A 26,451-nucleotide genomic window follows, 5' to 3' on the forward strand; every position below is an offset into this window, starting at 1 on the left:
CAGAGACCCAGGCCAGGAACCTTTCCCTAATGGGCAGTGGGAATGTGGCATCCCAATTTTGGGTGGATGGGAGTAGGGAGAATAGTTTGGCTCTGCCTTCCTGCCCTCCTGGCCAAAGAATGAGTTTGGTTTGTATAGAAATATGGAAGTGCTGAGCATTGTAAAGCAGACAGGATGTTTGAATATGGAAGCATTGGTCCATACTACACTATTTTGGGGTGGATGGGAATTTCTTCAGCTAGTCATAAATGCTGCTGCCATTTTTTGTGTAGTGGCACAGTTGTCAGGTTTGTAAGCAGTTCTTAGGCAAATCAGATTCTTCAGGGTGCTTTGTTTTCTTTTTTCCCATGTGAATTTGGGGTTTGGTACAGTGACCTGTGAAATCTCATCTGAGATGTTGCTGGGATGAGAAGCTCAGTGAAATAAAGAAGGTCTGACCTCATAGCCAAAGCCAAGAGTGTGATCAGAGAGTCAGAGAATCGTTGAATTGTTTGGGTTGGAGGGGAAATTATAAGATCATCTAGTTCTAACCCCTTTCTGGGGCTGGAGACACCTTTGACTCGCTCAGGTTGCTCGAAGCCCCATCCTACCTGCCTTGAACACTTCCAGGAATGGGGCAGCCACAGGTCTTCTGGGCGACCTGTACTAATGCCTCATTACCTTCATAATGAAGGATTTCTTCCTAATCTTCATATCTAATCTAATTCTACTCTTTTCAGTTTGAAGCCATTTCCCTGTCACTACCTGCTCCTGTAAAGAGTTCCTCTCCAGATTTCTTGTGTTGTATATGGAGGTTTCTCACTGCTTACCAAGCCAAGGCTGTTGTTGACCCCTCTACATGGGGAACTTGTGGCAGCTGCCTTTCCTGTTTTCTGCTTTTACTTCTGTGTGATTTATCTAAATTTATCTCTGTTCACCTGAATGGCTTCACATGCTCAGACTGAGTTTTGGGGACTTGCAGCTATAACAGGACACATTTGTTTGATAGCAGGCCTTGGTCATTAGGAATAGAGCTGACTTTAAGGCATCCTGTCCTGTGCTTTTAGATTTTTTCTTTATGATCAGCAACAGTGGCAAATGGGTGTGCACAAAACAAAACACCCAGCTACATTCCTCACTCATTTGCATTGATCTAAATCCAGATTAATTTCACTTTAATGAATGAGCAACTAAACAAGAGAGTTTGCCTATCACCATACTGTGTACTAATTAGTATTTTTCTTACCAGTGCCTGCAGAAAAGCCAATCTGTTTTGTATTCTGAGCTGAAAAACACTCTCCATGGTAATTTTCATCGCCGGCATGTATGTCATTCCTCTGGGCTTCCACAGCCTCTTAGAAAAACCTGTTGCAGGGCAAAATGATTTCGCCAAGCTTCTGGTGCTCAGCAAGCGTGGGGCATGGAGGGCTGGACATGCTCCCTGCCATGAAGACTTTCCTGGAATTCACACTGGCCCCCATTTGCTCATAGCTGGGTTTTGTGGTGGCTGCTTTCCGTGCAGAATAGCTCAGCTTTTGTGGCATCCTAGGCAGGCCAGCATGAGTGGCAGCTGTGCTCCGCAGCCAGGGAGCTCTGCCTTTGTTGGAGGGGTAGGTGCTTGCTCCCAGTTATTCAGAGCCTCAATTAAAGGCGGCAAACCATGGTTGTTAGTTGTGCTCGCTGGGGCAGAGCACAATGAGGTTGGCTCAGTGTGCAGAGGAACTCCCTGGATGGCTCGGGCAGCCCAGGCCTCCCAAAGGCCCAGGGGGAAATGGGGAGGGGAAAAGGACAAAGCTCCGGGTGCTGGTGGCAGGCAGGGACCCTGGGGCTGAGCGTGTCCCAGGCAGTGCTGCTCTCTGGACAGGGATGTGGGAATGCTGCCGGTGCCAGCGGATCTCGGCAGAGGGGCCTTTGTTCACCGCCGGTATTTGCTGAGCCCACGGATCCCATTTCCATTGCCCCCGAGGAGAGCATGGCAAGGGGCCGGCTGGTCCACACTGGGGCTTGTGAAGCTTGGTTTAAGGTTATTAAAATGTTAAGAAATGGATTAACTTCCTCAGCTCTGTTTTTCCATCTTCTGCTTTCCCCTCTCATGTGTGTTCTGCATAATTTTTGTAATGAACTTGCAGACTTTTGCCGCTTCAGGCTTTTGGCCACTCTAGCTAATGGCAATTATACAGAATATTTATAATCTTATCAAAAAGTGCTAATGAAAAGCTTTAATGTGTCTAGCAATTTTCTTGCAGCAGACTTCACTGTTCCTTCCTTCACACAGAAATTCCCAGCCCAGCATGTGCCCTGACACAGTTCTGCAAGCACAAAATCTTTCTCCCATTTTCCTCACCTAGAAACAGTTTCTTCTTCAGGTCAGCACCTAAAATATCCACTCCCAAAGTCAGTACTTCAGCAAGCCAGGTCAGATGCACAAGCCTTCATCACATTCACTTAAAGCTCAAGTCTCTCTTTAACAGGAGAGCAATCCCAGCTGCCAAAGGCAGCTTGGAGCTTCTTTAGGATTGCAGTTCCTGTGATAGCTTTAGCTCCTGTTCCAGTTCTCCCTCTGCATGGATAACATATAACTGCAAGTCAAACCTTGCTGAATAGGCAACTTCCCCTGGAAGTAAAGCTGAAATGTCATTTTTCCATCTTCTTGAGGGACAGAAGCTATGATCCAGGTGAAATGACAGCTCTGATTGCTCAGTAGTTGCACAGGTGTCTAATTCCTCTGTAGCATGCACCCACACCTTCTCCATTACTTCTGGATCTTATGGGCAACTGGGAATGACTCTGCAGGGTTGATTTTCTCTAGTACTCCATGATAAAACCAAAGGTGGTTGCCCTGTCCTTTACTGGGTGTTTGTGAGCCCTCCTGGCTGTTCTCTTTGTGTGCATGGATGTCCCAGCCAAGCTCTGTCCCTGCTTTTATTTTGCTTTGTGCCCAACACACTCTTTTACAAAGCCTGAGAAATAATTGCTAAAGAGCTCCAAAAATTACTTTATGAGGCATCAACTATACAGGTTATAATCTACCTTTCTGCCAATGCAGAAAGGGGAAGAATTACCTAAGCAAATAGGTTGGATATTAGGAAAATACTCTTCAATGAAAGACTGTTTAAGCATTGGAACAGACTTCCCAGGCAAGTGGTGGAGTCACCATCCCTGGAAATGTTCAAAAAATGAGTGGACTTTGTGATATGGTTCAATGGACATGGTGGTTAAAATGTTGGAGTCAGTGATCTTGGAGTTCTTTTCCAATCTTAAAGATTCTGTGATTCAGTTCTTAAATGGACAGGGTTAAAAAAATTAAAGAAGTAGAGTCTGGCTGGTTCTCGGTGCCTGTGTGGTTCTTTGGTGCAATGAGAGCATCTTCACTTGGGCACTGTAGAAAGGTGAAATCCCCAAAGTGGCTGTGCTGAAGAGAATCCTAGTGGATCCCCATGCCAAGGGATGCAGACTGAGGATGCAGAACTAACTGTGAAATTCCACTTCCCATCTATGCAGCCCCACCTGATACAGCCATTCCCAGCATATCCTCTGCAAAAGCATCACTTAGGGAGGGAAAGAAAAGTCCAAGAGGAAAGAAATGAACCGGTATTTGGCCTAAAATTGAAAGACAGGTTTCCAAGAGGTCCTTGGAAAATTTAGGGATGTGTAAATAAAAAAATCTTAAACCCCAAACCTGTTGGATGTGCTTTAAAATGTGAAATGCAAAAACACCTTGTGGGATCAGTTTTACTACAGAAAACTTGCTGAACTGCTGCTGAGGCATCTGATCCTATACAACAAATCTCCTTTCCCGAGGCCACGAGGTGTTCTGAACCCCCTTTCCTTCTCAGGCTGGAGAGGAGCGTGCACAATGAGCACGATGCTGAATGTTGCCCTTCAGGACTCATCAGAAGCTCTTGAACTAACGTGCTGTACTTCTGTCTGCAACATTTTATTTTACTTCAGATTTAAATGTCAGTTCCAAATCTCTCATTCCTAACTGACAGCAGGTAAAATTATCCACCTCCCACACCATATACCCCTAGGTGCATGGGCTAGCAGACATTGTGTTTTGCAGGAAAAGGAACCTCTCAGAATTGATTTGGGACCTCTTAATGAAATGTCTGTCAAAGGGAAAAAGCTAATTCATCAAGATCAAAACTTCTGGGCAAAACCAATTTAGATGAGTTTTTGATCATGGAGAAAGATCGAGAAAAAAAATCTTTGAAGCTATTTAAAATGCTTTATTTTGAACTTGGGGTTTTTTGTGAAGTGGAGAAGTTCTGGGTTTGGTTCAAAATATCAATTACTTATTATGTTTTAAAAAATCAATGCAAACCATGTTCCCCTTTGGAAAGTCAGTGTGCTCAGCTCCCTGGAGAGGGACAATGGGGACAGGTACCACTGGGCTGACTTTGCAAGTCCTCTGGAAACACAGATTCTCTCATGCTGGGATGTACCTTTTGTGGCTGCAGATGGAAGTTTTACAGCATTAACTCATCCTGGCATGTCTGTGGGGAGGCTTGGGTTGTGCTGCTGGCAGACTGGCACAACAATAGCACAATTTGATTCCAGGTACGTGAATAAGAGAGCACAGGTGTACTGCACAGTGTGGCAGCCCTGTATTAATCCAGAGGGCTTAATAAATGGGTTATTTCCTTGCACAGATAAGCTTTTAGTGGGGACTGAAGATCTCAGTACGCAGAGGTGGCAGGGCTGTAGATGCTGATTGATACCCATGTGCTTTCTCCCTCTTGACTCATTTCTTTTTTTGTGGTCAGGTTTGATTCTTTCCCTTTCCCCTTCTTGCACAGTTTTCTTGTCTGAAATATCTTATTAGACCTCCTTAAAAATGAGTGGTTGACATTTTTGACCAGGGAAAGCTCTACTGGGGGAAAGAAAGGGGAAATCAGCATTTGAACTATGTGCACTGGGCTTGAGTAACATAGCCCAGGTTGTGCCTGCTTTTATTTATTGCTCACAAACCCTTATTTTCCAGGCATGGCTTGTCACATCCTTTGTTTAGCAGAGTGTGGAGAGGGCAGATGCCCTCAAAACCTCTTCTGGTTAAGTTGCTTTTTTCAGCTGCTTTTAAGCTTCTGGAGAGAGATTACTGAAGTGCCCATGGGAAGGAAGCACCCAGATCTTATGCAAACCTCCTTAGAAAGTTTGGCCTGGTGATATGTTTGAAACTGGCAGGTGGATGAAGCTGTTTGGATAAAATTAACACAGGACTGAAGTTATCTTTCAAAATTTAAGTCAGAAGTGAACCCAGTTCTTTCAACCTGGCTATTTTTAGGTGTGTCTGAAAGCTAAAAAACCCAGATAGTCTCCTAAAGGTCTTTAAGTCTCTTAAGACCTTTACAGATAACAATGGTCTGTTTAACTCTTTGGAGGTAAAGAAGTGAGCACTGGGCTTGCTTCTGCCATCCTCCACCCATTCTGAGTAATGTCTTTTTCCTGCTGGACTCTGTAGCACCCTGGAAGGCAGAGATAGAGCTCTGAGAGCCAGCAGCTTGTGGTGCCACCTGGTCTTGGACAAGCCCTTTTCCCCCACACAATCAATCATCCTCAAGCTGTTTCCATTGGTGTCTCCAAGGTTTAACCCCATGAAGATTATCAGATGGATCTCTTGCTCTTAAAGGTTTTCTTCTGAAGAGCTGTACCACCACAGAAGTGTCCCATTGCTTTCTCTGGCTGGTCTTGGGGCTGGCACATGCCTGCCACTACCTCCTGCCTCTGTGTGGCCAGTTCCATGCCCTGCCCAGGAAAGGCCAAATTCAGCAGGATGTGGACAGCAGCCAGGCAAACTTCTGAGTTTGCTGAGGTGCATCCATGAAATACATCCTTCAGCCAGGATGTTTTATTAACCTGATTTCTGCTAAGAGGAAACTAAAGTCACTTAATCCCTCTCCATTTTGCAAAGGTGATGCTACAATTCTTTACAAAACAAAACCAAACTCTTAGCCAGAGTCATATTTTGTATTTATACAGAAATTTCTTTGCTCTCCTCTTATGGTGTATTTATATTGCTGTTGGTCAGAGTCCCAAAGCCACAGTTACAGTAGCCCCCAAAACTACCCACATGGAAGAAGATACTGTTTAATTTGCAGTTGTATAATTACACCAGAAGAGTAATGGCAGTCAGAGTTCCTTTTAAACTCATCCGTGAGCTATATTTCTCTCTTGGAAGTTATTTGAAAACACCTAAGGTATATTTATTGATCAGCTGAAAGGCCATGAGCTTTGAAACAAGTTGCTTCTAATTAATTTCATTTTGGAACTACTGTGAGAGAACAGAACTCCTTATCTGGATTTCTCATTATTATTCTGGACAATTGCTTTTACAGAAATTTAACAAATAAAATAACATTTGTGGTCTGCCCAGGATTTGCTTTTTAAAAAAATCAATTATAGACTGTGACTTGGCATCTCAGCTTTCTGGCAGTGCTCAGATGAGGAGACTCCACGCTCTTGTCTCCGTGTTATGGCACATGGGAGGATAATGGACAGACTGTCTTGTCCCTCCAGCCAACAGTGGGAACTGATGGCTTCAGCAGATCTGTAGCTGCCCTGCTCCATTGGGCTCATCTGGGGAATGTGCCTTTGGTGAATGCCAAGTGCAAGTGAGATTGATGGGGTTTTATAGCAGAAATACTGTATTGTTCCTATTCAGTGAGAACCAACCCACTGGAGCTTCACACCGAGTTTATTTTTAACCATCCCAGTAGTTTCAATTACAGGACTAACACAGAATTGCTATTTAAAAACCAAATAACAAAAACCATCTCTCCTGTGCTGGTAGCATTTTACAACATTTGAGTCCATCCTAAAATCAGCCATTGTTGTAAGAGATTTTGCATTTTTTTGCTACTGCTGCTACCAGCTCCCTGTTGTGAAATTTGCTGCTGGCAGAATATTGGTTCTATATTACTTGTTTTATAGCACAGGAAAAAAATAAAAGAGATCTGCTTGTGTTAATGTAATGCTTCTCCTGTTTCTACAACCAACATTTGCATGTATGGTACTGATCTTTATAAGCTTTTAAAGGAGTGTAAAGCACAGATGTTTTAGCTTGGGTCTTCTTACTCATCACAGAAATCTCATTGTTCATTACACAGGTGGATATTGGAATTGATACATGTCCAATGGTGTAAAATCCGAAAATATAAAAGCTTTATTTTCTAAAATGTAATGAGTGAGAACGGGAGAGAGAATGGAGGAATTTTTTTATGCTTGGCAGTTCAGGTGCTGTCAGATGGTCAGCAGGTGAGACAATCTACCTGGAGTGCTTTCTGTTCCATCCACAGACCACTCATTCCCCTCTGCAGCCCTAGAGAGCCCCTTGTGCTGGTCTCTTCTTTCTGCACTCTTGGGATCCTCACTTTGGCAGGTGGGGTGGCTGTGTCTCCTCACAGCCAGGTGAGCAGCACCTTTGATCTTTGCTCGTTCCTTGACACATTGGAGGATTAGGATCTATCAAGGAGCAGTTTAAAAAATTAAAAACATACAATGCTTTCTGTAAGTGTTCGTTCATCTGGGACACAAGGCCAAGCAGGAAACTTTTTTTTGCCTTGCAGCACCCTGTTCTCTCCAGCCTCTGAGGTACAGGCAGCAAACACCTAAAATTGTGGCAAAGAGCCCAGCAGCTGCATAAGGAGTGTCATGTTCCATCTGTGCCAACAGAGCAGCCACTGGGGAAGGGCTTATTGCTGTGGCTGCTGGCTCCTGGAGGATGTGCTCCAGCTCAACTCCATACTGTCATCCTGTTAAATGTTTTACAAGTTATCAGTGTGAAGACATGCTCATGGCAATTTATCTGCTCAGGCAATGGTTGGCCACTCAGGAGAAACCCTGCAGCTCACTCCACTCAAGGACACTTGGCATGGTAGAGCTTCACCTCTTTCCCAAAATGAGAGAAGGAGGTGGACTCTGCCCCAGAGCAGCAATCAGCTCCTGGCCTGGATGGAGAGCAGCTGCTAATTGCTTTCCTCAAAACCTTTTGCTGTTTGCCTACAAGCTCCTTGGCACACAGTCTCTGTGTTTGTTTAGGGGCAGACACAAGCAAATTAGCTTGGAAGTGCCAAGGCCTGATGCTATTTTCATAGTTCCCAGAGTGCCACTTATTCCCTGTGGGAGCATGTGCAAATTAATTCTGTATGCTGCTCACTTAAACGGTGCTAATTGCATCAGTCCTCTTGACAATATACTTCTGCTGCCAGTCATACTAGGAGTTCCTTGCATTTGTGTGGGTGTGTTAGAGAGGGAGAGGTTCCCTGAGCATCCTGCACTGTAGGTATCCTTTGGAAAGATGAGTCCTCACCAAGATTCAGGAACTTCTCTGGAAAATTTTAAAGTGCATCTGAAGCTGAGCTAAGGGTTAGATTATGGGGTCAGCCTAGAGACGGGGCTGATGGGCTGTAAAGGATTCCCTGTGCTGGTGGAGGTGTGTGGTTGTCACTTCTTGTGAGCTGTTGGGGTGGGAGTACCTGTAATAGCATTGTCTCTTTTGGAATCAAGATCCAGAGCCACAGGGCAGAGAAATGAAAAATAAAAAAGGCAATTAATAGTAACAAAAGGAGAAGAACGAGATGCTTAGATTCAGGGTGAGAAGATGGAATAAATGCATAGTGCAGCCTGCCACATTGTGGGGAAAACAGTATTTTTCATCTCTCTCTGATGTGAATCTCCAGTGTAAGTGAAGCAGGACAAGAAGAAAAGTGTAGGAGAAGAATTTAATCTTTTTTTTAAAAATTTACTTTTTCACCTTCAAAAGGACTTCAAGTGCTTTGCAAAAGTCAGAACTCCCTGCATTCCTGCTGTCCCTATTTAAACAGGATACAGTATTTCTTGGCTGTGCAGGCACCCCTCTTCCCACTTTCCCATTTGCACTCAATGCCTTTAAGGATTGGTGGCCTGTGACCATAAAATCAATTAGCATTGTTGCTCGAGACGGTCCTTTTGATCTGTATTAGAGAACTCTTAGCAAAGGATGATATTTCTGTATCTCAACTAGTAACTGTAAATGTGGCCAGAAGCATTCCTGGGCAGTGGAATGCACTCATCTGCCCTGGGATCTGGCATGTTTTGCCCCAGGCAAGCTGACACTCCACTGGCACATTTCTGGGGCCCAGATGGGCACTTCCAACATGCCAGGGAGTGTTTGTGGTCAGCAGCCCTCTCGTTTTGGAGGCTGAGACCATTTGCTAGCATAGATACGGGCTTGAACATGCCTTGGCCTCCGTGCCCAGGAATGCACCCAACCATGCTTGTTTTAATTGGATGGATGTAACTCTGGTGCCTTTGACAGATGTCTAATTTGGGAACTGCGTGTTCCTAGATTTCCCCTAGAAACAATGGGAAGAGAGTAGCTTTTTCAAGGCTACACCAGGGCACCTAAATTGGGTTTCTGCTCTGAATTGCTCTTTGGAGGAACCCTGTTTCTCCATTCTATAGAAAGAGCCTTTCAAAGAAGGGTGTCCTCTTGCCTGGGACCTTAAATGTGTGTTGCATGAGAGCTCTCTGGGGTATAATACCCTGCAGTAATTTTGATTACTGTCTGTGTGGAACACACCATCTGCTGAGCAGTGCCAGCACTGAATGGGTGGTCACACAGAGATTCACTTTTTCTGGCTACTGTGCTGGAAAAGGGGAGGGACCCCTGTGGACAGACACACCCAGAGTCCCACTGAGGTCACTTGGGGCTTTCTCAGCAGACAGGGGAGCCTGGGGAGAAGTTCAGCTGGGAGCTGGTACATTTTCAGAATAATGCTTTAGTGGAAAAATGTGACAGCTTTGTGAGGAGTAGGTTGGGCTGTGGCTGTGTTTTCTCCACCTGAAAGCTGTGCTGTGGTGAGGGTTTGCTATTCCCTTTTCATTTCATCATGAGCATTTTTGATCTCTACAAGTGAGATGGAGAGGGGGTTTTGGCAAGGGTTTATAGTGATAGAAAAAGGGTAATGGTTTTAAAGTGGAAGAGGGCAGGTTTATATTAGATATCATGAAGAAATTCTTTACTGTGAGGGTGGTGAGGTACTGGAACGTGTTGGCTAGAGAAGCTGTGGATGCTGGATCCCTGGAAGTGTTCAAGGCCAGGTTGGACTGGGCCCTGAGCAACTTGGTCTAGTGAAAGATGTCCTTGCCCATGGCAGAGGGATTGGAAACAGAGGATCTTTAAGGTCCCTTCCAGCCCAAAGCACTCCATGATGCTCTGTCACTGAAGTGACAGAGAGCAAATATGAAAACCTCATCCAGCATCGAGGTAGGCATTATTTGAAGAAAAAACCCACAGAACTGACCTTGGCTTCAGCATCCACAAACAGGTGACTTTCCTGGCACTGGTGGACTTCAAACTCCATGGTGTAAAGATTCCGTGTGATTCCAGAAAGGAATGGGAGTTGCACAAGGCATTAAACTGCAAGGTGTAATCCTATAATTGCTGTGATGCTCTGTTGTACCTACACCTTGTTACAAATTATAATGTTAGTACAGACACGATTGCAGTATCATTACATTGTCACGGCTGCCTGCCACTGTAGCTGAAAAAATGCCACATTTTCCCTTATAAATTTGTTTCCATGGTGGGTGGCATTTTATGGAGTGGTTCATTTGCAGGAAAAGAATATCTGACAACAAACATTTGCCAAAAAATATTTGGTTTATATGGGTAGAGAGTGGAGGTGTTCTTCCAAAAGAAGCATTTTTTAAAGTGTGGGGGGAAAAAAAACCCTTAAAATTGGAGGTTTTAAAATGGTCTATGTGCAATGTTTTATACAAGAAAAGAAAAGAACAAATAAAGGTAGTACTATATATAGGAGTCATCAGCTGACTGCAGGGAATTAAATGTGCTGGAGGAACTGCTGCACAGAGAACCGCCTGTGTAATTAAAGAACAGAGCTAATGGGCTCTGGGAAAGCTCCTCTGAGAAACTGCTTTCATGAAATAGTCTTGACTTTAAGAAAAAAAATCTCACCAGGCCCCTTCCCCTTTAAGTGCAATCTTCAATGGGAAAATTATTTCAATGTAGAAAAAAAATTGCAATCCTATGTACATAAGAATATGAAACCCACCCACCCCTTAACCCAAATTCCTCTTTCTTATGAGGCTGTCTGGTCTAAAGTTTTGGGAGACAACTTCTAGGGAAGCCTTCATTTGCCCTGCATTGTCTCATTCATGGATAGGATTACGAGGGGCTAAACTTCAATGCCAGGGGATGAGACAACTCAGATATTTGGGTTGGGAGTATCACACCTTTTGAGAGAAACTAGAGAATTTCCCTTGTAGGAAAGGAATAATGATGGACATTCAGAGTGTCTGAGTCTCTGCCAATGCACTGGGTGCATCTGAGATTCTGTAATCCTGAAATTCTCAGTCTGAAAAGAAACAAAACAAAACAAAACAAAAAAGAAACATGGTAATAAATAATGTTTGCTTTAACCTTCTTGTGTTTCTATTCTCACCTCTCCACTTTATTCTTGTGGAACTTGACAGCTACACATGTTCAGCATTCATTATACACAAGTCCCCAGAGGAGCCCTTGGCAGCTGAGGGCTTGCTTATCCTTGAAAGAATTAAAATGAAAATTAATAAACTGTTGCAGCAGAGTCCTATGGACACAAGGATGGAAAGCTGGCAACGGGGATTTGTGTTTGTCCTTTTACAGGGAAATTTTCTCTAAAGAAAGTCCTAAAGGGGCAGCAGAATCACAGCATTCCTGGCCAGGAATTGCTATAACAGACACAATACTGCTATTTCCCTTCCCTTCCCTTCCCTTCCCTTCCCTTCCCTTCCCTTCCCTTCCCTTCCCTTCCCTTCCCTTCCCTTCCCTTCCCTTCCCTTCCCTTCCCTTCCCTTCCCTTCCCTTCCCTTCCCTTCCCTTCCCTTCCCTTCCCTTCCCTTCCCTTCCCCTCTTCCCTCCTTCCTCCCTTCTCCACCCACCTGCTTTTCTCGCCACACCTTTCTCACTCTCTTTTGTTTTCCCCTTTGTTTTCTATCCCATTTCCTTGAATGTCTTTTGAAATGGCTTGGAGGCAAAGAGACTCAAATAATCAGATCACTCTTCTTTTCCAAACTTGCAGCTCTATTGTTAGATTTTAATGACAATAGGTTATTTAATGTTATTTTAGTGAATGTTCCTGAGCCAACACGTTCTTCTGACATATCTCTTTGCAGAACATGTACTCTGTAAGACATATTGTCTCTTTCTTTTAAAATGTTTGAAGGCTTTGAGACTTTTTTCCATAGGAAAGGTTCTAAAAAAATTATGTTTAAAAGTGAGGGTGAAGTCCCTTCTCATCAAACAGATGTCAGTATGATTTGCTTACAGAAAAGGAGGGGATCTGCAGTGAAATTGCTTTCAGAAATGCTTCCTTCAACAAGCTCGTACAAACCAAGGACACAGGGGATTCCTGGGCTGCCAGTGCACATCTCCTGTCCAGCCTCTCACCCAGCTGCACCCTCAGGTCCTTCTGGGCAGGGCTGCTCTCAGTCCCTTTGTTCCCCAGCCTGGAGGGGTACTGGGGGTTGCCCCAGCCCAAGTGCAGCACCAGCACCTTGTTAAACCCGAGGAGATTTCCATGAGCCACCTCTCCAGCTTGTCCAGGTCCCTCTGGATGGCCCCATCCTTCAGGTGTGGCAACAGCATCACTCAGCTTGGTGTCATCTGCAAATTTACATACATAGAGCTTCCTAGTCCCTCTAATTAAGGGCCTTTGAAATGATAATGTAAGGCTATTAGAAACTGAAAAATGGTCTATAGAGCAATTTTCCTCATCTTACTCACAAAAAAGTAGTATTTGATGTTGAAGCCAGTGAATAAAGTATTACAGAACAGGAATTATTATGTACCCCTATTGGAGAATTTTAATTTTATGAGAAAGAGGTCATCTCTAACAAAACTAATTTTCTTCTGTGGAGTTACAGTTTGGTTGATATGGTAACTACCTTGATGAAGTACATTTGTTCTTTAACAAAGTACATTTTTTCTTAGGCATTGTTCTTATGTATTGAATTGTATTTGCATTAAGAAGTAGCACTCTACAATGGATTAAAAGCTGACTGATCTCATGTAGCAGGTGTCAGTGGGAAAGTCATCATTCCTGGTGCAACTGTAAAGGCGTATTTAGCACTTCTGGTGCAATTAAAAATTTCCATGAACCCTATGGATATAAATGCAAAATCTTTTCTGATAAAAAATTTGGCTAAAGCAAGTGATTGACAAAATATTATATAAGGTTGCAGACAACAAGGAAGTTTTAAACAATACATGTTTAAAGGCAACTGCAAGCACTACATGTAACAAGGAGTAGAGGCTGAAAGCTCATGTTAGTCTGCTGCACATTCTCTTCTGTAAATCTGTAAAGATTCACAAATTAGCAGAGCCTTAGCTGCAGTGCAGGTTTTGTTACTGTCTGCCATTTTCAGTGGTGCTCATTGCTGCAAATCCTCTGAGCATCACAAGTGTTTGCTCAGAGTTTTGCCTGGCAGTAGCAGAAAAAAATGGGCATAAATGCTCTTTGATACTAAAATGTTCACCTGTGTCAGGGATTTCATAGAAAGGCTCCAAGAGAAGGAGGGCAGCTTTTGTCTTGCCTTCCCAACAGCGCAGCCCTGGGTGTGGCAATGAGACCTGGTGGCTCCTTGGGACTGATGGATGTGCTGTCAGTCCAGCACTCTGCTCCTTTGGACACATAAAACTGTGCTAATAACTGGGATGGGAAAGTACCTACCTTGTTAGAGCCTCTGTGAATTATTTTGTGGCTGGAAAGTCACTGGAAAGAGAGCATTGCTATTAACTTCTTTCCCTTGCCAGCTATTTATGCTCATTCCTTAGATGCAGGCAGGTGGGGAAGAGCCAAAAAGAGCACAGGACATTTGTAAAATAAAGGCATAAGTGAGGCTACAGTTCTTTAAGAGGTAACAACAGATTGTCTCTGTCACTATCTGCCCATGTGTAAGGTCCCTTCCACAATTTTTGAAAATCCCTCTTAATTAGTGGTAGGTACTATAAGGTTTTCCTGGAGCTTTCCCTTCTCCAGGCTGAACAACCCCAGCTATCTCAGCCTGTTTTCACAGGAGAGGTGCTCCAGGCCTCAGATCATCTTTATGGACCTCCTCTGGACCTGTTCTAATAATTCCAATATGATACATGTGACGATATATATTTATTATTGTTGTTACTATTGTTACTGTTGTTTTTGTTATTGTTATAATATTGAACATATGCAGACCCAATACCTCTACCAGTTCTTCTCATTAAACTGATGCTACCTGTCCCCATTGTTTACAAGTGTGCAATAACCTATTGATCTGGGAAAAGAAAGCATAAATAAAGTTATTTCAAAGGTTTGGCAGGAAAGGGGTGGATACGTACTTTTTCTCTGTGAAAAGCATTTCTTTCCAATTGTGTTGACACTAATTGGGAGCACGAGAAATGGGTGACAAAGGCTGGGTATTTTCATGACTTTTTAAAACCTGTGTATAAGAGTGAATACTCTTCGAGGTTTTAGTCATTTAGCTCCAACTTTTGCTTGAGCAAACTCAGAGAGGTTTTCTGGAGCAGGAGCTGTCCTTTCTGAAAACTTTGGGCAGAACCCCAATGTCAGCTGGCCTTTCAGAACTTCCCTTCCAGCCAAGCTGAGAGTGGAAGCCCATTCTGACTTTTCTTAAGGTTTTTTTGTGCCTTTCATGCAGATTTACAGACAGGAGAAAGTCACAAACCCAGAGTGTTGTCCCAGCTGATGGAAAGGCTCAGTTCATCTCTTCTGTCTTCCTGTCTGGTCAGGCAGAAAATAGTGTCTCAAAACCAGACATAGTGTACTGGGTCTCTTGTCCATCATGAAGTTAGGCTATAGGGGAGAGGAAGAGTACTCAGGATGTGCAGAGCCTGGACAAAACCCAGAAGATCAGTCTTTGTTAGTTCTGCAGCTTCCAAAATAATGTGTTTCCTTGGGATAATTTTGTACTGGTTCTTTTGCTTTTCAGATGTCCTGTGCCCAAATGTCCACGTGGAAGGAGACCGGTTCAAACACACCAATGGGGGGACTGATGAGATTCCAGGTAAGCAGACACTTTTCTGCTGTCCCTCAGGGAACTGAAATAGTATAACTGTACATTTCTTGTGTGATGCTCTGATTCATTACACCATTCCTAGATGAAATTCTCTTATTCCAACACATGTTCAATGGTGAAGAACTGTATTAGAAACTGTGAGGTTCCAAATGAGTTATCTGTTGACAGCCAACACCAAATGAATCACAAACTTTCTTTTGATATGGCATCAAATTAAAAAGCCAGTGGAGCTTAGTGGAGTAGCTAGACAAGTGCAATAAGTCTTGGAGATCATTTTTTCTTACCACTCCACACTTAGTGAGTTTTAATATCCATTTATTTGATCTGTGATTGTTGTGGAAATCCAAGCACAGTGGTAATTACCACTGGAGAAAGGTTTATGTGTGCATTTATATAAATAAAAGATTTTCTGAAGCACTGGTGAGAGATCAAGGGGATATACAGCCTGGCGATAGCTCTGTTTTTCTGTGAGGTCTGATATATCTCTTCAGCCAGCTGAAGGACTTAATGTCAGATATTTACATGGACTGTGCCTCTTTTCTAGCCTCCCAAGACTGCTTGAGCAGTTGGCAGAGAAAAGATGCCCATCAAGGTTGCATTGGGAATAATTGCGACTGACCCAAGGACATAAGTCACTGCAGTGGGAGGCTGAAGGTTCTTCTGCAGCTTGATTATGAAAAGAAATGCTCAGTGTTTGACAGCTTTGCTACTCACTCGGTATTTCTTCATTGGAGGCTTTTCACTGCCTGCACAAAATACCAGCTCAGACAGTGGGCAGCTTATTTTGGCTGCAGTCTGATTACATCTGAGCCTGTGATAATGTTGGATGGTTACAACTTTTATGATCATTAGACCCAAGCAGTTTATCCCCAAACACCTATTTTGAACTGCTATGTGTTGCTGGGTTTTGCATTAACCTGTCCTGAAAGTCCTCCTGTCTCTGGGCTGGGCAAACCTTAGGGCAACTCAGCCCTACTGATTCTGAATGAACATATCTGCAGTGAAAGCTGCTGCTCAAAATGAGTAGGAGGGTTGTGTCCCTCCTCAGATGATCATCTTCTATGTGATTCTTTCCAGAAGAATGCATCTAAAAGTGCATTCCTGTTTCCAGTTCATATATCTGGATTTTGATTCAAGGCTAACTATTAGACTTCATGTTTTTATTTGACTTCTAAAACAAAGCTTTTGTTGAGTAATGTACCAGAGGAATCCCAATTCAGATCTGGCACAGAGGTTTTGGATACAGTTAGGTGTACATGCCTATATGCAGTAATATATAGATATAAATATATATAGAGAGAGAGAGAGAGAGAGACTTAGGCTCTTCTGTAGTATTTTTTCCTTCTGTCTTCAAGTCCCACTTCCCTCCTAGGAAAGAAGTCAATATTCAGCATATTAACATAAAAGATGACTTTGCTCTCTTAGATCTGTATATTAGTTCAGGTTGGAAGGGTCCTATGGAAACCATCTAGTCCAACCTCCCACTCAAAACAGGGTCTCCTTCAAAATTGGGCCCATTTTCAAGTTAGATTAGATGTCTCAGGACCTTGTATAATTGAGTTTTCAGCTTCTCCAAAGATGGATACTTCACAGATCCTCTGGGCAACTGTTCTAGTTAGGCCAGTATCAGTGATTTTTTTTTTCTTCACTATGTTAGGGAATTCTGCAGCAGAAATTATTTTTTTTGCAGCATTTGGTCAGGCTGAACATTCAGGGCTGTCATTTATTTGGCCTAAGGGATGTCTCTTCACTGTAAATGTTTACCATTGCACTCAGTGTCTTAACAACAGGTTAGTTACAGTATTTAATGAAAAGTGACAACTTCAGGCCCTCACCAGCAATACGAAAGATTGCAGAAGGCTCCTGATTGTTCCAATATGGTGGAAAATTTAGTTATTTACTGTTACTAGTGATCAGGAAATTGTGTGCCTCCTTCCTGGAAAAAGTGGAACAGATAACCTGGGTCTGCTAAAGGTTGTTGTGCTGCTGGAGATGGATCATATAAAAATCAAAGTGCTGTTCCACTCCTTATGTGCTCCTTACTTACTCCATGGCACTTTTTGAAGGCTTTGGGCTGCTGGGTCTGATTGCAACAGAAGAACATTGCCTTCTTCCAGCAAAACTGGAAGATTTTAGTTGGCCCGCTATGCTGTGCTTCCCATTCCAAAAGGATGTGCTGTGCTAAAAGGCTTTTGTGTTCCACCCCAAAGGGGACTGCACTTCAGCTTTGGGGCACAGCCTGTGTCCTGCTCCCTCTCATTGGTAAGGGAGGTTCAGCTCTGGGATGTTTGTGGGTAACAACACTGAGGTGTTGCAGCAGCCCTCTTGTTAGAGGGTAGAAATGAGCCCAGACACAGACTTCTTGTTTATCACAGCATGAAAAAGGTCCTGGTTTATTCCTCTTTACAGCTCAGCCATCCTGACTCCAACCATTCATTGACCCTGGCTGCAGCAAGTTCCTACTGGAGGTTTCCCTTGCAGCCTCTGACTGCAGGCTTTACCCAGCTAGACTGTGGCTGCAGGTTCCAACAACAGGCTCTGACTGCAGCCCCAGACTGACCTCAAAACAGTGATTCTCTCTCCCCAGGATCCTCCTCCTCCTTCTTGAGCCTCTCATTCCCTCTTTCTCAAGGTTCCTCCTCCACAATCCTCCCTTCTCTGCAAACCCACTCCCTTTTATCACACTTACCTTTATTGGCTGTAGCTGTGACTCATCAGGGACGAGGCTGTATTGTGTAATTAACACAGCTGTTACTTATCAGGGGTGAGGTGTCCTGGATTCCCTTCTCCTGCACTGAGGAGCAGTCACCCAGTTCCTCATGTGTGCAAGGATTTTAAGTTAACACTTGTACCTTCTGCTCCACTAGGAACCAGAGTTACTCCTTGCCCAACAAGCTCCTAACACAGAATTTCAAAGCTATATCTCGCACAAACTTGTTTGTAGATGGACACAAAGTGCAGTCTCATAGAGTGGAAGTTGCAATAAATCTCGTTTTGGGGACAGGGAAAAGAGTATTTAAAATCTTAGATTTAACACCTTTTTCTCTCTCAGAGAGGGACAAGACCTCAGAACTGAGGGTCACAGTGGCAAAAATTTTTCTGAGGATTTTCTTTTTCTTATATTTTTATTGGGTGAAATGCAGCAGCAGAAGGCACAGACAATTGTTTCACACAAGGTGTCACCAATTCCAGCCCTTTCTTGCCTACACTACCTGCACACAAGTTACATCATGACCTGCTACATTTAGTTCTGTGTTTGCATTTAAGTGGATGAATTGAGTCATTCTGTATCAGCAGAACTAAAAATAGAAGCTAAACCATAAAATGAGCTATAAAAGGAGGAAATTGAGATAAAGGGAAACAGTGCTGTGTCTGAGGTGGAAAATTGATGGGATTTTGTTAAGTCAGAGGTTGAGAACAGGAGTGAGGGTAGTGAGAGTGGCTCCATACAGAATCAAGTAACTGCATCAAAAGCCCCATTGTGATCTGGAAGAGAGCCAATGCTCTAAACTGATATTTTCCTTTTAAAAGACAGATGATTTCTTTTCTCTAGGCAAACAGGACTAAGTAAATCTCATTTATCTGCTTTTGTTGAATACTGCATTGAAGGTCGCTGATTAAGTGAGAAAGGGGTAGAGATTAATAAATGTAAAGTGAGCCAGAAACTGCCTGGCCAGGAGACAATCATGGAGTTTCTAAAAAAGGGAGTAACAAGGTGGAGTGTAGGCAGTGATGAAGTCCCTCAGGGTCTAGTTTTAGGTGTAATCTCCCCTGAGTTTCCACTCTATGAATTGAGATCAATGGCTCCAGAACCCAGGGATTTTTTTCCAACTAACTTGGTCAGTTTAAACGGCCTGTTTTGGTAGGTATGGATCAATATCAGGACTATAAACTCTTCCTGTGGGAACTGATGGGGTCTTAGTCAGCAGATGTTTGTCACAGTCCTGTAGGACTGGGGAAAATGCAAAGGTAATTACTGGACAAGATAGAGAAGGGAAGAATTCCTGAGATTGGACAGGACTTTTGGTTACTGCTCATCTAGAAAAGTTTGCTCAGACCTCCTTAGCTCAGGAAATATGGATTCAGCCTAGAGGAGCTCTTGGTGTGTTCAGGAGCCAGAGAGAGGCAATTAAAATCCTGGGTTTGGTTAATCTTGCAGCATGCAGGTGGAAAGGGGAGATAATGTGGCTGTCTGTTAACAGATCAGGAGAACAGCAGGAGGGAGATAGGGGAACCACTCAAGCTGAAGGACAAAGGCAGCAATAGGAAATGACTATCAGCTGTTTAAGACATACATTCAAGACATCAGAAGACAACTTGAAGCTGTCAGAGATAGGAAACACTGGGACAAGAGGTGAAGTAGTACTAATGGAGACAAACAAAGTGATGGATAGTCCTGAGTTCTCTTAGAGCAGAGGTTTGTACTCTATGACCCTCTGGTCTTAAAGCATTTAAATAAGAAATCTCCAGCTGTAGCATTCAGGAAGGGCTGCTACACTGAAATAGGGTTGCATGAGCAAGAATATATAGGCACCTTTACTCTACCTAGTACTGATAAAATTTTGTCAGTGAAATAAAGCAGCATCTGCTGCTTAACAGTACATAACATGAATTCAGAGTATAACCCTGAATATATTGCTGAATGCATTAGAAATCAACAGGGAATTTTGAAAAAAAGCAAGGAATCTGCTTAGACTATCACTTCACCTTCCAGGAAGTCTGATATTTAAAACTAATGCTTAATAATGGTTTAAACAAAGTCCTAAGAGCATTCTTGTGGGTACTATGTTTCAGTTGGGTTTTTCAAAAAGAAATAAAGAAAAAAGAGGGTTTAACTTTTCTGCCTGAAAATACTCAGTAACACCCCCTCCCCCTGTTATTGTGTTTAATACCTCTTATTATGCTGAATTGTCTTTTTCATTCCATTAGCATTTAAGACAGGGACATGACTACCCAGAAAAATACAATAGTAATATTTTGCATCCTGCAGATGTGACCTTTGTGTATTTTTAGGAGCCATAATATTGCATCAAAGCTACATATGAATGTAATTTAGAATGAATTATACTTCTTGAAGCTTAAAGACTTCACATTTGAATTAATTGTATTTTAGACTAGACCTGCTGGACATGGGATTTGCTTGCAGAAATCTGGATGAAGCCTAGAATTAAGAATGAACTGAGCTCTAGTCCTGAACATTACCACAGGAGGTAATGCTCCTCAACAGATACTGGCTGCTGCTTTCAGGGGACTCTGCCATGGGAGTAAAGAAAGGCCTGAAGTGATTTCCACAGGGTGCTAAAAAAAAAACCCCAAAAACTGGGGAAGGGCAGTTCCAACCAGACCATGGCATCAAACATCCCACAATGGATGGTGTTAATGGGGCAAGGGAGCAACATGAAAGCCCTGACTTCAACTCCTATGCAGTCCTACAGATTGTGTGTGTGAACAGCAGAAACTGCATTATGGGTTGTACCACAGACCAACCTCAGCCGCCAGCTCTCTTCCCTGTCTCCAAAACCTCCATGTGAAATGACCAAAATTCCAAAACATTTATGACCTGTGTGTTTTTCTGTCACTCTATAGAGAGTGTTTGGGCACTTAAAGATGCAGGCACTGGTTATAAAACTAGTCCCCTACAATTACAGACTGCAGTGGCCGTGTTTAGCTGTCAGTGTGTCTCCAGTTCCCGTGGTTTGCAGCACAGAGTTCACATTCCAGAGATGCCAGTGACTCTCTAGCTGGGACTATTTATATTTGCCCATTAAATCAGGTGGTAGCATGAGAAAACAGGAGTGTCCAGGCTGCTGGCCCTGCAGAACGAGCGCATTCAACCAGTGTCCTCCTGGGGGAAAAAGTGTATTTGTGGTGCCTGTGTGACAGGCATTATGCCCTCCGTTTGCACTTGGCAGTTTCCTTGGGAAGCCTCCAGAGGCCAGGGAATAGTCCATGAATAACTGCAGAGATTTGTGAGGGATCACAGCCTTGGGACAGTGGGTGACCAGACACAGCGGTCCCCAGCAGAGACTGCCTGTGTGCAGTGCTGGTGGAGCTGGGTGTTGGTGCTGACACCACCACTCTCCTCTCCATCCTCAGGGTTATGCACACACAGGCAGGACTGGAAACAGCTGTGACCTTTGTGAGAGATGGGGCAGAAGGATGAAGCTTTGCTGTGCTCTCGTGTTTTTCAGTGGCCCATCACTAGGCATAGGATAGGGCTCAGGGCTTGTTATTTCCTCCTGCCCCTACATTTTCTCTAGGAAGTGCCCCAGAAAATGTGAAATTGGTCTGAGCTGAATTGGAAACTGAGCTCCTGACATACAGACATTTGGCAATAGTGGCTGAAACTCCCGAGAAGCAAACAGGGAGAGGAAGAGCCGACCTGTGACTGTAGTCACAGGAGTTATGTGAGTCTCCTGTGAGCTGGAGAAAATGGCTGGACTTGTGCTGTGAGGTGGATTTGTTCTCTGGGCTGGTGGACGAGGTACCTGCAGTGCAGGTGATATTATTGAAGTCCTGTTGGCTCATTTTTTAGGAGTCTATGTACAAGTCTTCTGAAGAGCAGCTGAGGGAACTGGGGGTGTTTAGCCTGGGAAAAGAGGCTCAGGAGGGACCTTATTGCTTTCTACTCCCCGAGAGGAGGGTGTGGTGAGCTGGGGCTCGGTCTCTCATGCCAGGTAACAAGTGAGCAGAGGAAATGGCCTCAAGTTGTGCCAGGGGAAGTTTTGTTTTGGATATTAGGGAAAATATCTTCACTGATAGGATGATCAAGCATTGGAACCGGCTGACCAGGGAACTGTTGGAATCACCATCCCTGGAAGCATTCTAAAGACATGTAGGTGTGGCATCTGGGGACATGGTTTGGTGATGAACCTGGCAGTGTTAGATTAATAGTTGGACTCAGTCTTAGAGATCTTCTCAACCTTAATAATTTTATGATTTTACCATTCAACTGTGAAGTAGTTAATTTCAACATTATAGCCTAGATCACTGCATTTAAAAGGTCTTTCAAGTTTTTCAGAGGTTGACACATGGTTTACTTTTGTTTTAAGAGTTAATATCCAGTAACTCTTAAAAAACACAACAGGTCAAGCAGGCAAATAATCACCACTAAATCATCTGTGACTTCTAAGCATAGCCACTGCAGTCCTGTGGGCTGGCTCTAACCTGGGCATGCCATGTCCAGACCCACCAGTTATCCAGCATGGGGACCTTGGTTTCTTTAGGACTTGTGTGCCAAGAAATTTCCCTTCTACAGAAAACAAAAGAATTGGCAAGTGAAAATGTACAGTCACCCCAACAGGGAGTAGGGAGTCACCAAAGTGTGCATTGGGATTAGGAGCCTGGAAATATTAGAGCATCCTCTAAAGTATGCACAACCAGGCTGACACCAACAGAGCTGGGGTGAGTTCTCAGTATCAGAAAAAAACATGTTTTAAATTATTTTTTTTTTTTTTTAATGTGGTCAGAGATGTAGCTGTTACACAAGGCCATGGATCTGGATGGATTCCAGACACAGTGAATGACCTGACAACATCAGGTCTGTGCTGGAGCAGGTAGCCTGGTGGACCTTCTCAAAAATGTCAGGAAATATGGAAGAGGAGAGCTGAATTTACTTTAAAATGTGCTTCTGCAGGAAGTTAACTGGTAACAGCAGAGCAGTCCCTGTGAAAGCCTTTCTCTGGTCTGAGTACCAGCAGTGATAAATTCTGACATCTGCATTCTCACAGAAGGTTTAACAAAGCTTAATCATGCACATGAAAGTGATTCTTTGACTGGTAGTATTTGCTTTCTCCCAGAAGTTAAACAGTCCAGGTAGTTTTCTTATTCCAGTGCATTTGAGATTGATGAAAAGGAAATAAATTCAATTTTGCCTGTTCATAGCCCAAGAAGCAACCAATCCTTTGGGTATAAAAAGACTAATAGGTTGTCTAACTGTGATATACTTTTTGATATTTCTCAGTCCAAATATTTTCGATTAATTCTCCTTCAGAAACCATCCCCTGGATTTTTCATCAGTGCAAGCTTTCTGGTTATTGTGGACACATGAGGGCAAGAAGGCATATACAGAATCTTAACAAAATACTCCTAATTCTTGGAGTTAGATTAGTCTGTCTGATGAGAATTCTCTCTGATGGCTGCTGTGGCCAGGTTTTGGGGTATTGGTAGGTCTAATCTGTTTTGTGCTGGTCACCTGACATAAGCAACCATGACAGTCTCCTAAAGAACAGTCCCTACCTGCTTTAACATTAGGCCTTGTTCATAACATCTGAAATTAATGGGAATATTTTTATTTTCATGAACAGTCTATTAGTTGAGTTTTCTTATAGCACAAACAGCATTGCAAGGAGAATCTAGCAGGTCTTAGAAAGATGTTTTACCTTAAATATATTTTCTTACCTTAAAAGTAATACTGCTTGCTTGTTCCGAGGTCCTCCCTTCCCCACTGCCATCCCAAGGGATGACTTTCCAGATGAGCCATTTTATGGTTTTCTGGAGGAACACAGAGCACCTTGACACCTGAGGAACTCAAAAGAGGCCTTCAAAACAGAGAAACTAATTAAAACCACAACCTAATACAACTAGTCTCAGGTAAATTCAGCTGGTGCAAGCCTGGCTGGCACACAAAAGACATCAAAGGAGTAATGAACTCCTGTTTAATCTTGTAAATCACTGGAGCAGGAAGGAGCTGAAAGAGGGCCTGTGGCACCAAGCCGAGTGTCCATTACTGAGAAAATGGAGAGGACTTCAACACAAGGAAGGCCTTCAGTAATGAGGCAGAGTTCAGTGTCAAAACCAGCTTTCAGTGTTGTTCAATATGCCACTTGCAACTGTTTGAAAACTGAAGAGGGAAAACAGTAAGAGAGAGCAGGGGACAGATGTAGATAAACAGAACAATCCATTACAAAGTGGTGTGTTATTAACATGGGATCAGGTGTTGAAAGGTGCTGCCTCAGGGGCAGCTGCTGTGTACATGAATTTATTTCCTATTTTTACAGCAGGCTGGGGGTTGGATTGCAGCCTTTACACAAGGTAGGGTGGCTAGAATTGTGTATTCCCTTACTTGCTTCTGTTTTTCAATACTCTCTCATACTGTATCGTTTTCAAAATTTTCTTACTGGATTATATGTGTTTTATCTTTCCTGAAGTGTTATCTTTTCTTTCCTGTGTAAAGATACCAAGTGCTGTATTTTTCCCCTCTGTTTTGGCTGAAACTTTAGACTGGTATTTCTGAAAGAGTGGCCCCAGATTTCAGTCCAGTGACTGCCTGCTCACCTGCCTCACTGCCTCTGGAAGATTGCTTCTTTTGGAAGTATAACTCCATTGTATACTATACCTCAAGCAAGATTTCTGCTCCTCATAATCCCAAATGTGGATTGGTGCTCGAGCTGAGATCAAATTCTTTTTGTGGTCTGCATGGGACTCTTGTGGCTTGTTCCTTTCCTGGGGCCAAGGAAAAATATGAATTGTGTCTTCTAGTGCTGTGATGGAGAGTGAGCAAACCAGGATCAGTAAACCCTCAGCCTGAGTAGTGGCATCGTGTACCGGGGGTAAATCTGATATATACATTTTATAAAATTGAGACCATCTAAAATTGTGCTCTAAGCCACTTTATTGAATGACCTAGAAGGTACTAGGCTTGCTGGAAGATACCTCTTTCATGCTCATGGAAGATCTGTTCCATCTGCTTTAGCAAAACCTCATCGTTGGTTTAAGCTCTTAGCTGCTCTCCCTACTGGAATCTGGGGGTCTGGTGAGAAGAAAGTGCTGCTTGAATCCCAGCTGGAACATCAGTGGGAAAAAAGGTTAATAGCAAGAACCTCTTTAAAGCACTCTTGAGGCCTCTAATCTATAGACTTTGGACAGTTTTATAGTTCCAAAATTCCCTTGCAAGCTTTTTGTAAAATTTAGCTAACTAATTTTTTAAATGACCTCTTCAACCCATTTAGTCATCATTACAGTCCTTCATGCAGGGCTTGTGGACAGCCAATAAATCTCTGGTTTGTTCCTCCAGAGGTGCTGTCCTTAATGTTTTGGGGGTACATTGCTGGGAACCACTGCTGACTGATGATGCTGAATCAAACTGCTGGGAGAGCTGAATGTGGCATGAATTACCCATGCAAATACAAGCTGCTCCTTTTTCCATCCTTGCTGGAGAGGTAGAATAGTGAAAGAAACAGGACAAGAAGACAGAACTTTTATCCTTCATAAGTCTTTGGAAATAATTTCTTCTGACAGCCAGAGAGATAGTTGGAAAAAGTTTTTTTTACAAACATTTCCAATGGCATAGGTCTAAACAGTGTGAGCTGCAAGACTCATGCACCTGCTCTTGTGCAATTCATTTGACACTGTGCTGCACCTGCTCTTGTGCAATTCATTTGACACTGTGCTGCATGCCATGCTTGTCTCTAAATTGGAGAGGCATGGTTTGGACAGATGGACCCTTGTATAAGGAATTGGATGGGTTGGCATTCAAACTGTCGTGGTCAATGGCTCAATGTCCAAGTGGAAACCAGTGGCAAGTGGTGTTCCTTGGGGTTGGTGCTGGGGCTGATGCTGTCTGACATTTTTTAGTGACATGGAGAGTAGGATTGAGGCACCCTCAGCTTTGTTTGCTGAGCACACCGAGCTGTGAGTGCAGTCACACACTGGAAAGGAGGGATGGCATCCAGGGAGACCTGGAGAGGTGGGGCTGGACCTCATGAAGTTCAGCAAGGCCATGTTCAAGATCCTACACATGAATCAGAGCAATCTCAAGAGCAAATCCAGGCAGAGATATTGATTGTAGCCCTTGAGGAGAAGGACATGGGGCTGCTGGTGGATGAGAAACTCAACATATCTTGGCCATGAGCACTTGCAGTCCAAAAGGCCACTCATGTTCTGGGCTGCCTCCAAAGCCCTGTGGGTTGAGGGAGGCGATTCTGCTCCTTGATTCTGTCCTTGTGAGACCCCTCTGGAGTGCTGCATCCAACTCTGGGGTACCCAGCATAAGAAGGAAGTGGAACTGTTGGAGAAAATCCAGAGGAGGCCACAAAGATGCTCAGAGAACACCTCTGCTGTAAAGACGGGCTGAGATGTGGGGATGCTCAACCAGGAGAAAGGAGGAGGCCAGGGACATCTTCCTGCAACCTTCAGTACTTGAAGGGGGCTAAGAAGAAAGCTAGAAAGAGACATTTTAAAAATGCATGTGGCAAACAGATGGGGAATTGGTTTCACAGAGGAAGAAAGTAGGCTTAGATTAGATGTGGTTGAAGATCCTTTGAGATGGATTCTTCAGTGAGATCTTACAAATATGCCTAAAATCTGATACTCACTCAGCTCTTGACAGGATTTCTTTTCCTGTGGAGGAAGAAATGTCAGAAATACTGCAGCAGATAATGGCTACTATAACAATAACAGCAACACATGATGAATAAA

The 26,451-nt window shown here is 43.4% G+C and overlaps 1 protein-coding gene across 1 annotated transcript in view; it reads left to right on the top strand.

The window, feature by feature from the left end:
• COL22A1 (collagen type XXII alpha 1 chain) overlaps nt 1–26,451 on the top strand; it is a 220,451-nt gene that overhangs the window by 24,279 nt on the left and 169,721 nt on the right. The window contains exon 3 of the mRNA XM_063408152.1: nt 14,947–15,021. Within this exon, the coding sequence (XP_063264222.1) occupies nt 14,947–15,021 (75 nt within the window). The remainder of the gene's footprint in view (nt 1–14,946; nt 15,022–26,451) is intronic.

The sequence above is a fragment of the Prinia subflava genome, chromosome 1, assembly GCF_021018805.1.
Source record: "Prinia subflava isolate CZ2003 ecotype Zambia chromosome 1, Cam_Psub_1.2, whole genome shotgun sequence".
Lineage (NCBI taxonomy): Eukaryota > Metazoa > Chordata > Aves > Passeriformes > Cisticolidae > Prinia > Prinia subflava.